Source organism: Notothenia rossii, assembly GCF_949606895.1.
Source record: "Notothenia rossii genome assembly, chromosome: 9".
NCBI lineage: Eukaryota > Metazoa > Chordata > Actinopteri > Perciformes > Nototheniidae > Notothenia > Notothenia rossii.
In genome coordinates this window covers 23,235,208-23,249,644 of record NC_136907.1, presented here as the reverse complement: position 1 = coordinate 23,249,644, position 14,437 = coordinate 23,235,208, and the positions used below count along the sequence as shown (strand labels likewise).

At 44.8% G+C, this 14,437-nt stretch overlaps 1 protein-coding gene across 4 annotated transcripts in view; it reads right to left on the bottom strand.

The window, feature by feature from the left end:
* The window catches only part of zswim7 (zinc finger, SWIM-type containing 7), a 60,944-nt gene that overhangs the window by 41,797 nt on the left and 4,710 nt on the right, over positions 1–14,437 (bottom strand). For 3 of the 4 annotated variants that reach the window (XM_079651608.1, XM_079651609.1, XM_079651607.1), the window contains exons 4-5: positions 5,166–5,270; positions 2,630–2,747 (exon numbers count right to left, since the gene is read on the bottom strand). In XM_079651608.1, the coding sequence (XP_079507734.1) occupies positions 2,637–2,747; positions 5,166–5,270 (216 nt within the window). In that variant the 3' untranslated portion in view covers positions 2,630–2,636. Of the gene's footprint in view, positions 1–1,695; positions 2,748–5,165; positions 5,271–14,437 lie in introns of those variants that run through there. The other variant, XM_079651606.1, reaches the window with a different exon arrangement.

Genomic DNA, 14,437 nt, shown 5'->3' with positions numbered 1-14,437 from the left:
AAACTACATTCTATAATGCTATTTATCATTCTGAATCCACTCCGTTTCAACTCCAAACACCTTTAATGCCCTGCTATTTTATATTGTCAACAGTGTTTATTAATTTATTTATTAAAAGACCGTATCTTATGAGAATATAGAGATCAAAAAATGTTGTGTGGCTATATCTGTGCTCGTGGACCTAGAGAGGTACAATGGTATACTACATCTGTTTATGTTTTCGCCCTGTGGCCGTTTTAAGATTATTTTATGCTCATGACCATCACAAGCTAAATATAGAAGAAGGGTAACACTACATTTGGATAATCCGCCTACAGATTTGTAACAATTCAACAGCTAATTAGTCGAGATTCAACAATTCAACTGCTACTTTGCTAGGTTTGTCTGTATGGTGAAATACTGTTAAAAGTTGATCTGTTAAACAACTAAAGACAAGCAGGAATTGTTTAATCTAAAGTAATGAGCGTTTGAAATTAAACAAATACTTTTGATAGGCTGAGTAACAAAATACAGTGTTACCACAGAATGAAGAAAAAAATATCTTTATAAAGCAGAAATGTTGTTGAACAGATGCTTCAACTTCGCACCAGTGTTGATTTTCTCCTACATGAGGGAATACTCCACAACAAAAATACACATATTGGAAAAGGCCTCAAACCAAACAAGAAGAGGGAAAAAATGCCTAATTGCTCTGCTTATCCCATGAATACTCTCCCTTCCCAAAATAAACGAGTGACCCCTGAGAGCCAGAGAAAGACAAAGTTTTGGCTATTAAATAAACAGCATGATTTGACTCAGCCCAAGATACATTTAGTAAAACACATCTCCAGAGCTGCTTCACGTGACTCATGTGAAGAAAGCAAAAGCTCAGGCAGTGTATCCCTGCATAGAAAATCTAAATACCTCAATCAATGCAAATTAGATACAGATTTATTACCAGAGCTTCTGTTGCACATGCATGTAATGGCTTACATCATTCAGTGCGGTGTATATGAATGTCACTTACTCACATCCCCCCCCTTCACTCTCAAAGTCAGACAGTCTCAGCTGGGATCCTCAGGCTCTCTCTGTCCTGTTAGCGCAGTCTGTCCTCCACAAGCTGCTGCAGTCACTCACTGACCTGAGATCAGCTGAACTTGAAAAAACAGCTAAATTAATTGTATTGAGGACTAATCAAACTGCTAAGGCACACAATTGTAACTCTTCCACGCTAAGAAAGATGGGTTTATGTCTAGTTTAGCCCCCCAAAAAACCCCTATAATATCATTATTTAAAAGAGAGCAGGTAACACAAGTGTATGGCGGCGTATTGTGGCCATTAAAGGTAATACAACAATTCCTCAATCCTGAATTCCTGAAATAAAAGGGGGATGTAATGCAATGAAAAAAGTGCGAAATAAAAAGAGTATTCCCTGAGTTTATTAGTCATGAATTCGCTAGAAGAACCTTGAAAGGTTGGATCAATCTTATTACAACACAGACCAGATGTGACTTTTTTTTCTTCTGAATATTTGAATTTATTTATAACTACACCCGAATATGCCTGTCAAACAAATGATTTGTTCTCTGAGAGGAAACATTATTTCTTATTTGCAAAGGTGCTCGCATGCAGGTTACTCATTTGAGGCAACACAGCTGCAGCACCGATTCAAAACTTAACGCACCGGATACTTTAGTTCTTTTTTGGAGGGGGGTATGGTTGAGCTTATGAGACAGAGCCGAGAGCTGATGAATCACCCAGAAAGGTCTTGGTGAATTTAATCAGAGCACAGCAGAGTTTTGTGAATTTGTAATGTGACAGAAAAAAAGGGTGAACTTAGTCACCTGAGAGCCATCACTACACAAATGAAAAAACACATTGCACTTTCATTTTCACTGACGTATTTCTTCATGGGTGCTGTTGAACCATGTTGTGTTGGTGTTGACTTCACTGCTTCACTATACCCCCCTACATGTCCAGTGTACCACCTCTCACTAACTTCAAGGGCTAAAAACAGGAGTGTGCTAAAGTGTAAGTGCATTCCAATGGAGACATCTATACTGTAAATGCACTGTAACGTTGTATTACTGTCGTTGTTGTGTAAACAATAAGTACTGTAGGTGTCCGGCTTTCTACGAGCTATTGATTGATGTCAAACTATTGCCTTCTTTTGTGATTCTAAATGTGAGACAGACAAAACCGAGTTGATCTAATTCAACATTCCTGCCTTTCATTCCCGAGTTCCTGTCAGTGTGCTGTAGTGTCGTTACTAATCAGGAAGCATCCACTGTGGTCAAGCCTTCTCCCTTTCATCCAACTAAACTACAACTGATACCGCTATTTAACATAATGCAATCTGTATGTATGGTGAATTATTTTGTTAATAAAGGCAATGTTTATATTGTTAAAAGTGAGTTTTTATTACTAAAATGTACACGATTTATATTTACAAATTACATTTTTCAGGTTTTTTTTTTTTTCCAGAGAAACAGATGAAGAAACTCTTTTAAAAAAAATGAATTATCCGGTGTCTTACAGAGAGACAAATTAAAGAGTATAAACTGCAGTTGTGTTCCCGTCCTCCGATCCTCTGCAGAGACCCAAAGTGTAGGTTGAGAACATCTTTCTTTAGGGGTAGTACTGAACATACCTGGGGGTCACAGAGGGGCTGTCCCACTCAACAGTGCGGACATCTGCGGATCAGACACGCTCTCCTGCTGAGTCACAGCCATGGCCTGACACAGGTACACAGCCAGAATGTGTTTACACTGTGGACAAAAGAGCACAGACTCAGTCATTGAACATCAGTGTGATAAATGGCACAGAGGTGAAGAATGGCGCTTTGGTAATTTCACGTCAGACTAGAGAGGAGCTGCTGCTGGAACTGTCCCCACTGATTAAACCTCAACACAAGTCATTAGCTACAACTGCAAGGAGTATATCTAATATTGATATCACATTGATTATTATGAGTGTATTGTTTTCCTAACGGTGTGTGTTAAACTAGACGTAACTCTTGTAGCTAAATGACGCAAAGCCCTGCAGTCCGGCGTCCGTGTGCATGAGTCAGTGAACATGTGTCACTCCTCTCATTACTATCAACATCAACATGTTAATCAGTGACTTATTTCCACCTTCAGCCTATCCATGCATTTTACATGAGATTTCCTCCACACTAACATGCCTGTGGATTAGTGTTTCTACATAAGCAATGAGGCAGAGGGTGGTGGAAAGGACAGAGGTCTGTTTACTAGCTTCTCCTGTAGACTTATCAGTCTGCTGTGGGGGGGGGGGGGGGGGGGGAGGGGATCCTTTATCTGACCTCTGACCTACTTGTCAGAGCCGTATGGACCATGTTTTGCCTTATCCAGCAATGTTGGAAGTAACAGGATGGCTCCAGCGAGGGAGGACTGTTGAGAGAATGTCTCTTCTCTTGAGCTTTATAAGGTTTTAACTTTGGATTTGCAGGAGCCTTGTTGTGCTTTTTGGTGCTTTGGGATCCCTTCATGTAGTGTGTTGTATCGGTTTGTGTGCATGTAAATGGTCTGCAAAGGCTCAAATCCCAAAGTTCCCCCCAGAGACAGTTTCTCTCATTCCCCCCGGCATGAAACGCCTCCATTGTACTCATTTGTTTTCTTCTGAAAATAGTGACATCACAATGTAACACTCTGGCTTCTATTGGCAAGCGCTCCTACACATTGTACAGGCTAAGGGGCGAATCATGTCTAAGCTGCTGACCAATCATAACAGAGCCGGCCAGCTAACCAATCAGAGCAGACTGGGCTCTGGTTTCAGGCAGAGGGTGAAATGAGGTGCTGCAGCACAGGCAGTATGAGAAAAATAAAGAGCTTTTTGAACATTAAAGTATGGAGACATGTCCCAGTAGAGGCACAACATACAAATATGATCCTGAAAATGATACTGCTCTCCTCTTGAAAATCTGATCCACCATGAGCCTTATCTTGCATCTTAGCTTCCACACATGCAACATCACAAAACAACTCCATCTACCTAAATTTAAAAGTTGCAGGAGAGTTTGATGAGGCAGTGAATAGTTCAGTCTGTTTTCATGGGGAATGATTTCAGAGATGCACTCTTAGGGAGTCTCCATGGTCTCTGCTTCTCACACTGATTTTAGCAGCATCCTCCAGGGAATAAACTTATCCTGATGCTTCAAGCATTACTTAAAGCAACAGCCGGTCAGATAAAGACACCCCTCACTGACCAGAACATAACCTGACCACATTACATCTGTTACACATATTTCAACGGGGGCTTTTTTACACTTTTGCCTGGGCAGCAGTTTTCTCCAGGATACACGCATGATTGACAAGACACGGCTGTGAAACGTTGCAGAGAGTAAATATGATGCTGTACTAACAATGTATCACAGATGTGTACTTCTGTTGGTTGGTGTACAAATAGAGTTAACACATGCAGAACATTGTGTACGTGCCTCTATGTGTTAAGCGGGTGTGTCATCACAAAAAAAAGTTATGAGCTAAATATATTTTTAAAAGTTTATAACCCATTTGGCCTTGTTTGAAGAAGATATTGTAAATGGGAGAGAGAGTTATTGAAGGGTTATTTTGGGGGCCTGGGTTTCCCAGCAGAGGCCAAATAAAGGTGAAGGGTTTATCTGAAGGCACTACTCTAAAACTAAAAAAAGCAAGTTTATTTGTTAATCTCTATTTTTAAGTTCTCTCTAAAGAGCAATATATTTAAATATAAAATATGGCACATTTTTCCAAGAGGGGAGGCCGGTAGTCTCAGTCTTTTTAAAAATGTAATCTATCATGTCGAATCGTAAAAGTAGTTTGGGTTCATTTATTCAAAAATAAAACAATTACCGTAAATAGCATTTCTATGTTGTCTGAACAATGTCTGAAATATTAAGAAAAGGTGAAATACTTTCGAATAGCAGGGAAACTTTTATTGTTTATTACCCTAACTTATTTTATCCTCCCTACTTTAAAAAAAAACAATGTTTAACAACAATTAAAAAAACATATGCCTTTTTGCAATACCTTTTTGAAAGAAAAAAAAACACACACCTGAAATTAGCAAAATGATTTCAATCAAAATCTGATCAAATATGCATAAAGAAAAGAAAATTATCATTAAGCTAAACTTGCCACCCTTATTCTAAAGTATTCAGCCTGTATGTAACACTGTGGGACACTCACCAGCGGGCCCTCATTTCTGCGCAGCACGGTGTAAGCAAAGGCCGGGCACGGGCAGTAGTGACAGGACACAAAGCATGTGTACAAACGCCCCGATCCTCCTATCACCTGCAACAGATTCATGCAAAACAAATCTAAATATATGGCAATGCTTGTATTTATGGGCTCAGAACAGTCTCATAATACACACATGCACACAGACGGATTCACACTTGTATTTCATGATCCGCAAAAGGATTCACACTTGTGTTTCCGGATCCACACTTGTGTTTTTCAATGCACACACAAATGTGTTCCGTTTCATATACATGTAAATAAAATCCGAATACAGAAAAAAGTTTTACATATATTTTTTTGATCCACACATTTGTTTTCCGTTTAAAACCTCTGGACCTGCAAACACAAACCGCTTTCTGTGCACGGATCGCTGTGCATTCGTGTGTGGGTTTTTTGAGACTCCCGTGATGGTCAGCCGATTCGTACTTGTAATTTTTTCTATCTATAGCCAATCAGATGTCTCCTCAATTCTAAGCCAATCACATGAGCGCGCCCCCACGAGGGTAGATTTCTTGCGTTCATGACGTAGCGCGTCATCTACGCAATTTGCGCAGTCCGGAGCTGACAGGTCCATGGAGCCTGCTTGCAGGCGCTAATGTCAGGACACCTCCACTCTCAGTACATTGCCACTTTCCGAACAGGAAATGCACGCAAATACAATCCTTTATATTATTAAGGTACAGCGCCACTTTACGAACCATTGATGAATGCTTGTGTTGTAGTGCCGGTAAGAAGGAGTCGGAGGCGGAGTATTTAAAAGGGATTTCCACTCTTTATTTTCCATCAAGCCATAGTAGTATCAGACATGTACTCATTGAGGAGAGTGAAGTTAGAGTGCGTTGCTAGCTCTAGCTTGGCAACCTATATCTCCGGTGTTACGCTAAACCAGGTCCGTGTAGGAACTGTGACCCAAAAGTGAATTATGGTTAACTAGAGTCACCACACAAGCCCCCCCAGAATTCACAGATAAACAAAGTCCGTGCGGCGGGGAGGAACAACACGCCGACCCCCTCTACTCCTGAGTATGGGGGCAGGCAAAACAACCTCTGAACGTGCGGTTCCCGGCAAAGTGGGAACCGGAACCACAGGACTCAAACCTGTAGCGGGAATCGAAGACGGGGGGCGACCCCGTTGTGGTGGACGGGCCAACACCACCGGCTGCTCCAAGTCCAAATGAGCAGCCATAACCCGGTCCACCGAGACGGTCTCCGCCTTGCCACCCATTTCGACCACCAGCTGCTTGTCCCCCTGCTTCAAAACCCGGAAAGGCCCATCGTAAGGGGGCTGTAGGGGGCCCCTGTGCGCGTTGTGGCGGATGAAAACGTGCCCAGCCGAGCGTAGGTCTGCTGGCACCTGAGACCCCGGCGCGCCGTGTTGAGAAGTCGGAACCGGAACGAAAGCCTCCGCCGCATCTTGCATGAAAACCCGTTGAGCCGTAGGAGACCAAGGAACTGATGCCTTGGGTAGGAATTCCCCTGGGACTCTCAGGGGTTGACCATAAACCATCTCCGCCGTGGAGCACTGCAGATCCTCCTTAGGCGCGGTCCTCAGGCCCAACATCACCCAGGGCAGCTTGTCGACCCTGTTACCGTCCTTAAGGCTGGCCTTGAGCGCCGCCTTCATGGAGCGATGGAAGCGCTCGCAGAGGCCGTTAGCCTGGGGGTGGTAAGCGGTAGTCCTGTGCAGTTTGACCCCCAAACTGTCTGCAACAGAGCCCCAGAGCCCTGAAGTGAACTGTGAGCACCTGTCCGAGGAAATGTCTGACGGGGTGCCAAAACGAAACACCCACGTCGCGATAAAAGCCCTAGCCACGTCAGCGGCTGAAGTCGACACAAGAGGAACCGCCTCCGGCCAACGGGTCGTCCTATCCACCATGGTGAGGAGGTAGGAAAAACCCTGAGAGGAGGGCAACGGACCTACCAGGTCGATGTTAACATGATCAAACCTCCTTTCTGGCACTAGGAACCGCTCCAAAGGGGCCTTCGTGTGGTGGTGCACCTTAGCGCGTTGACAAGCCACGCACCCCCCAGCCCAAGCTCTTACATCCTTTTTCAGCCCACGCCAGACAAACTTTGCGGCCGCCAAGCGCACCGAAGGTTTAACGCCAGGATGAGACAAGCCGTGCACCGCCTCGAAAACAGGACGCCTCCAGTTGGCGGGGACGACCGGTCGTGACAGGCCCGTAGAGACGTCGCACAGAAGGGTGATGACCGCGTCGCCGAACACCACGTCCTCCAGGCGCAGCCCAGCGCTCTCTGTCTTCAGACTCTGGACGCCGGAGTCGGTGACCTGGTCCGCCGCCATACGAGCATAATCCAGGCCCAGCTGGACGGCTCCGATGACGACCCTGGAGAGGCAATCGGCAACCAAGTTCGACTTGCAAGCCATGTGTTTAATGTCTGTGGTAAACTCCGAAATGTAGGAGAGCTGCCGCTGCTAACGTGCCGACCAAGGCTCCGCCACCTTTGACATGGCGATTGTGAGCGGTTTGTGGTCTACAAACGCCGTGAACTCACGGCCTTCCAACAGAAAACGGAAGTGCCGCACAGCCAAATAAAGACCCAGGAGCTCCCGGTCAAAAGCGCTGTACTTTTGTTCCCTCGGCGTCAGCTGCCTGCTGAAAAAGGCAAGCGGTTGCCAAGCTCCGTCCAGCCACTGTTCGTGCACCGCGCCGGCTGCGTAGTCCGAAGCATCCGTAGTGATGGAGATGGGAGCCGTGGATGAAGGGTGTGCCAGCAAAGCCGCTTGAGCCAGCGCGGTCTTAACTTCAGTGAAAGCGACTTCCGCCTCTGATGTCCAGTCGATCGCCTGAACGGGGTCTTGCCTTTCAGAGCCTCATACAATGGCCGCATGATGTGGGCGGCCCGGGGGATGAAACGGTGGTAGAAAGTCACCATCCCAAGGAACTCACGCAGTGACCGGGCTGTAAGCGGGCGAGGAAAAGCCGCAACAGCCTTCACCTTCGACGGCAGGGGTGTTGCACCATCCTTGGTGACGCGGTGCCCGAGGAAGTTAATGTCCGACACCCCGAACTGGCACTTTGCAGGGTTGATGATCAATCCATGTTCGCTGAGCCGCATGAACAGGGCCCGGAGGTGAGACAGGTGCTCCTCCACTGAAACGCTGGCGACGAGGATGTCGTCCAGGTACACGAACACGAACGGCAGGTCCCGCAGCACCGAATCCATCAGGCGCTGGAACGTCTGGGCGGCATTCTTGAGCCCAAAAGGCATCCGCAGGAACTCAAAGAGTCCAAAAGGCGTTATTACTGCCGTTTTGGAAATGTCCAGGGGGTGCATGGGCACTTGGTTGTATCCACGCACCAGGTCCACCTTGGAGAAAACCTTCGTGCCGGCCAGATGCGCTGAAAAGTCCTGTATGTGCGGTACCGGGTAGCGGTCAGGTGTAGTGGCATCGTTGAGTCGGCGGTAATCCCCGCACGGGTGGAAACCGCCGTTCGGCTTGGGCACGACGTGCAGAGGAGAGGCCCAAGGGCTGTTGGAGCGGCGGACGATGCCCAGGCGTTCCATGGTTGCGAATTCCGCCATCGCTACGGTTAGCTTAGAAGGGTTCAACCGTCGGGCCCTGGCGTAGACTGGAGGCCCCTCGGTGGTGACGTGGTGCTCCACGCCATGTTTGGTGGTGAGCGCGGAGAAAGTGGGCAGCGACAGATCAGGAAACTCGGCCAAAAGTCTGAGAAAAATGTCCTCGCCCGACAGCCCGTCGTACGCTGCGCTGCCGAGTGTGCACACTAGAGAAGAAAACGTTAAGGCATCCACTAAACGTTTATTTTTAATGTCCACAAACAGCCCATGAGCACACAAAAAGTCCGACCCAAGAAGAGGAAAAGAAATGTCCGCTGTTACAAACTCCCAGCTGAAACGCTGTCCACCGATGCACAAACACATAAGCCGTAATCCGTACGTGCGAATGGGTCCACCTTTAGCCGTGGGCCGTGCCCGCCTCGAGTGATGTCTTCTCTCGACGCGGGAACCACACTCCGCTGCGTGCCCGTGTCGCACAGAAACAGGCTCCCTGAAACACTGTCTTTGACGAAAAGGAGCCTGCCCGTGCCGCCGACGCTCAGAGCCACTACTGAGCGTCGTCACCTCCATTTCCCGGAGGCTTGTAGCTGCATGGAGCGATGCACCTCTTTGCCATCGTCCCGAAACGTGCATGGTAGAAGCACTCACCGGTATCCCCTCGCCGACTCGGCGTCGCTGTGTCCGGCCTCCGCCATGCTTTCTTTCCCGCAGAAGGGCCGCTGTGCGCCACAGCCAACGCCTCCGCACCAGACTGTCGTGTAGCCAGGAAGAAACGGTCCGCTTCTCCGGCCAGCGCGCGGGGCTCCGTGATGGATGTGTTGGCCAACGCTGTCTGGACCCGGGGAGGTAAGTGTTGAAGAAACATCTCCATGAACAAAATCTGGGTATCTTCCCCTCGTAGCAGGCTTAGCATCTTCTCCATTAACTGAGATGGCTTGCCATCCCCGAGGCCCTGAATGTCCATAATTTGGCGGGCTCTTTCTCTCGTCGATAAACCAAATGTCTTCAGGAGAAGAGCCTTGATAGCCTCGTATTTGCCGAGGCGTGGGGGTGCTGCGATGAAACCCACTAAGCTGGCTGAAGTAGAAACTCCCAGCGAAGCCACCACCTGGTAATATCTCAGATCTTCGTCGTGGAGATGCTTGCAAGCGAAGTGAGCCTCCACGTGTGCAAACCATGCCTCCGCGGCATGCTCCCAAAACTCCGGCAGCTTAACGAAAACATCTCGTTCAGCCATGTTCAATTTTTTTTCGGAAACTATCTCGAAAAACTCAGGGACACCAGTGTAGTGCCGGTAAGAAGGAGTCGGAGGCGCAGTATTTAAAAGGTATTTCCACTCTTTATTTTCCATCAAACCATAGTAGTATCAAACATGTACTCAGTGAAGAGAGTCAAGTTAGAGTGCGTTGCTAGCTCTAGCTTGGCAACCTATATCTCCGGTGTTACGCTAAACGAGGTCCGTGTAGGAACTGTGATCCAAAAGTGAATTATGGTAAACTAGAGTCACCAAACAGTACACAAATACGTCATGCAAAACCGTTTTAAATGTGTGTTTTCTGTATGGTGAATACAGCTGCTTTATTTATGTCTGTATGAAGTTGTTGAGAGTGTGGAGGGAGCAGCTACAGGTTAGCTTAGCCTAATCGATCAGTGCACTACGAAGCCAGTGCTAGACAGTGAACTGTCAACGGGGGGAGCCCCGCCGGTCATTATCAGCCGATATTCACTCTTAATAGTTTGATCGTTGCTCTTTATAAAGGCCGATCAGGAGAGCTGGATCTGATCGATATGGACATAAAGGCGAGTGAAGTATAACCGGACACGAGAGAGATCAGATCAGCTGCTGATCACATCTTTCAAATAAGGCCAATACATATATATATATATAGGCCTTATTTGAAAGATCATTGACAGAGACAAACGTGGGTGGTTTATTTATGATGGAGGATGTTCACCGATTAGGATCACAATGCTGTTTTTATTGGCCGTGCGTGTGTGTGAGGAGCAGTGGAGACAGTAAAGGCATGCAGAAAAACAAGATCATTCCTGGATCGGGTGAGCCAGCGCCATATAGAGAGAATTATATATATATATATATATATGTATTGGCCTTATTTGAAAGATCATTGACAGAGACAAACGTGGGTGGTTTATTTATGATGGAGGATGTTCACCGATTAGGATCACAATGCTGTTTTTATTGGCCGTGCGTGTGTGAGAGGAGCAGTGGAGACAGTAAAGGCATGAAGAAAAACAAGATCATTCCTGGATACCAAATGTCTCTCAGCTAGTCGAGACATGAAAGGAGTCAGCCATTTCTCCTCTATCTCTCTCCACAACCTTAACCATGACTGCTGGATCAAACCCAGTTGTTTTGTTTTGTTGTTTTTGCCTTTTTACTCACCTCACATTTTTAAATTAACTAAATGTATCGGCGTAATACCAAATGTCAAAGTGATAGAAATGTTTTGTTGTAATTTCTGATAATTTCAAGATCTCTATGAAGTCTTCTGCAGAGAGATGAGAAAGATGATGTCATCTGCAGACGAGCCCTGCAGCTGCGTGGCTTGTGTGTGAAATCAAACTGTTCACACATTATGTAAGAAGTCATGGTATTTTACTGGGATATAAGTATGTCTTCTACACCACAGCTGTAAGCTATCACGTCACACAAACTGATTCGGATGGAATATCTCAAAGAGTGTGTTACCGTTAGAGGGTCACAGCACATGCTAAAGACATGATTTTAAATCCTTATTCTTCAATTTCCAGTTCTGTTAAAAAGGGATTTTAGAGTCCAAAATCCCTGAAATATCCCAACTACAGTTATGGTAAAACATACTTCATACGTTACTCCCTGAGGGTAATTTAGATTTCATAACACTTGCTCCTTTTAAGTATAAAATAAAAATATTTCAAAAATAAATATTAGTACAAACATAAAGAAGTGCACATTCTATGACAACATATAACAACAATAAGTATGTGTATTAAAATTTTTTAAGATATTAATGCAGAAAACCAGATTTTTAACCTGATCATTTCGAGTGGACTCTCGTTTTTAATGTTTCATAAAAGTGACAGAAAGCCGGTTGAGGTTGCTTCCACCATCAACATCATTTCACATTAGGTATGTTGAGGAAACAAGATAGAAACGATGCATTTTTAAACAAGCCGTACGTAGTTCACTCCCAGCCATAGACAGTGATCTAAGTCTCGCCCTGATGCACATGACACATGAGGACATTAAGTCTGTGGATTAGCTTGACACTGCACAATAACTAATGCCTCCCAAGATGACAAAGCTGGCTCCATTAGTCTCCAGAGCTCGGATAAATCACCTTTCCCTGTGACCTACGAAAGCAAAAAACGTCTTCAACGTGACACTTAATTATAAATAAGACATAAAGAGAGACAAATACATGGGCTTAAAGCACCTCAGTGCGGATGAATAAAGCTCCATGCACTGCAGGATGGAAGTAGTACGACTGTGGAGACCGAGCCAAGGACCTCTACTGCTCCAAAGAGCCAGGTTAATTGAAAACCAGCTCACATTCTGGGCCTTTTTGTTGTAAGCAGTCATCATAGATTATGTGGCTCTGCTGCAGCTCACACCGCAAACTGAAGGCTTTCACTGCCTGGCAGGTATCCAGGTCTCCCTCAAAACGACACTATACATCCAGATCAGCCATTCAGACAGTCGCTGCGGAAGGAACAGTTAAAGCCTGGGCAAAGCTCTGAAATGCTGGCTCACATAGGAATACTTTTTGGGAGAGTTGGCAGCAGACAGAGGGCGGTCCAAAGTCCTGCGCTCTGTCCCCTGGCTCCACACCACTAAGAAGGCTTCAGGGAAGTGTAAAGCTCTGGGAAGCCATTAAGACTCACAACCACTGCATCTGTTCTCCAGCACACTGTATAAAGACTGGGATGACTAATACAGTAAGTGCTTCAAGAATTGCCTGTCTCTCATGGGAGTGCTGATGAACTACCTCCAGTGTTAAAAAGCCTTCCACATAAACTTTGTTTTGCGTTCCTGTCACAGGACTGTGGTTTGGAAACGTGATGCCCCTGGAGAAAGTGTATTGAAGGACTGCCACATCTTAAAACCAGGCATTTGCATTAGTACTGCATCCTTACTTCCCCTCTCATCACCTAATCAAGTTATTTCTGCTGTTTGCCACAGAGAAAAAAGATCAGGAACAGGGACTTATCAACGATTTCAAACAAAATATAGGGTGCTGAAAAGTTCTCTTCATTCATATATAAGGATGGGAACATTAGTTGAATTTCTATGATCGGGAACATTTGTGAATATCTTAATAGAATATATTTTTATCATGTCAAAAAAAACAGGCTCACCCAATAGTGCTTTTCTAAAACCTAGAGATATTTAACGTACAACTCTATTGAAAATAGCTAATTTATAAAATGTGATCAAGATGTTTGCAAATATATATACATTTTTTAACTCTGATCTTTTATAAATCAATGATGAAAATAGTCAAAAAATTACAATCAACAACTTAATCAATACCATACTGTCCTCAACAGCAACCTCAATATTTAGTTGTGTATAAAACAAAACACACAATGTTTGTGTCCATACAGCTGGAGTCTTAATATTGTTGGGCATACATTACTCACTACTTCTGTTTACTAAAAGCAAACCATAACACGTGAAAGGTCAATGAATGTTAAGAATGAGATATGGTTAAAATATCCCATTGGTTAAATGCCATTCTTTCTTTAAATATTATTTTCTTTTGAAGAAGTAGGAGCCTGGACAACATATATTTTTGATTTATCCAATGTTACAAGATGTCTCTCACATTGCCAAATTGGCACACAAGTCGCAACACTTCCAGTGTACTCAATATTGTCTATGAATATAGTTTATTCCACACATGGGTTTAATTTCTGGAAACCATCTAAGAACACTAATTTAAGGGGCCCTAATATGTTTTGGGAGTTTTCCCTTTCCTGTAGTGTGTTATGTAGGTTTTTTTGCATGTAAATTGGATAGCACTTCAACGCAGTGTACTTATCAGGGGCGGGACATCTTTTAGCGGTTGACCAATCACAACAGAGATTGCTAAGCTAAGGTTTCAGACAAAGGGTGAAAAGAGATGCTTCATCACAGGCAGTATGAGAAAAATAAAGAGCTTTTCGAACATTAAAGCATGGAGACATGTCACAGTAGAAGCACAAAACACAAATATGAACCTAATATGAGCATATTAGGACCCCATAAAGATGACCTTTTATGATCTGATGAGAGAAATCTGCTCTCTCATCCTGCACACGTCACACAGACTATTTGTAAGGACTCCTGACAAGTGTATGACTAATGACTGTCAGGCTCTATTTTTTAAATGAGCAACTGCTTCAGGAACTGACGTCACTGCTTTCATTCTGTTGGAGAGGATTAAAAACATTCTCCTTTCACACGATGCTCACCAAATATTATTCAACTTCAGGGGAAACATGCAGCCTGATCATCAGAGGTGCATCTTCAACGATCTTCCATTTTTTAAAAGTCTGTGATTATCTTAAGTTACATTTCATGCCATGCCAGCCATGTTCTGGTTCCAGATATTTAGGTGGGAAGAGCTTGGTTGTTTTCCATCAGCTGCTTTCTGGAGCACCCACTTTCAAGATTAATCTGAGTCAGAG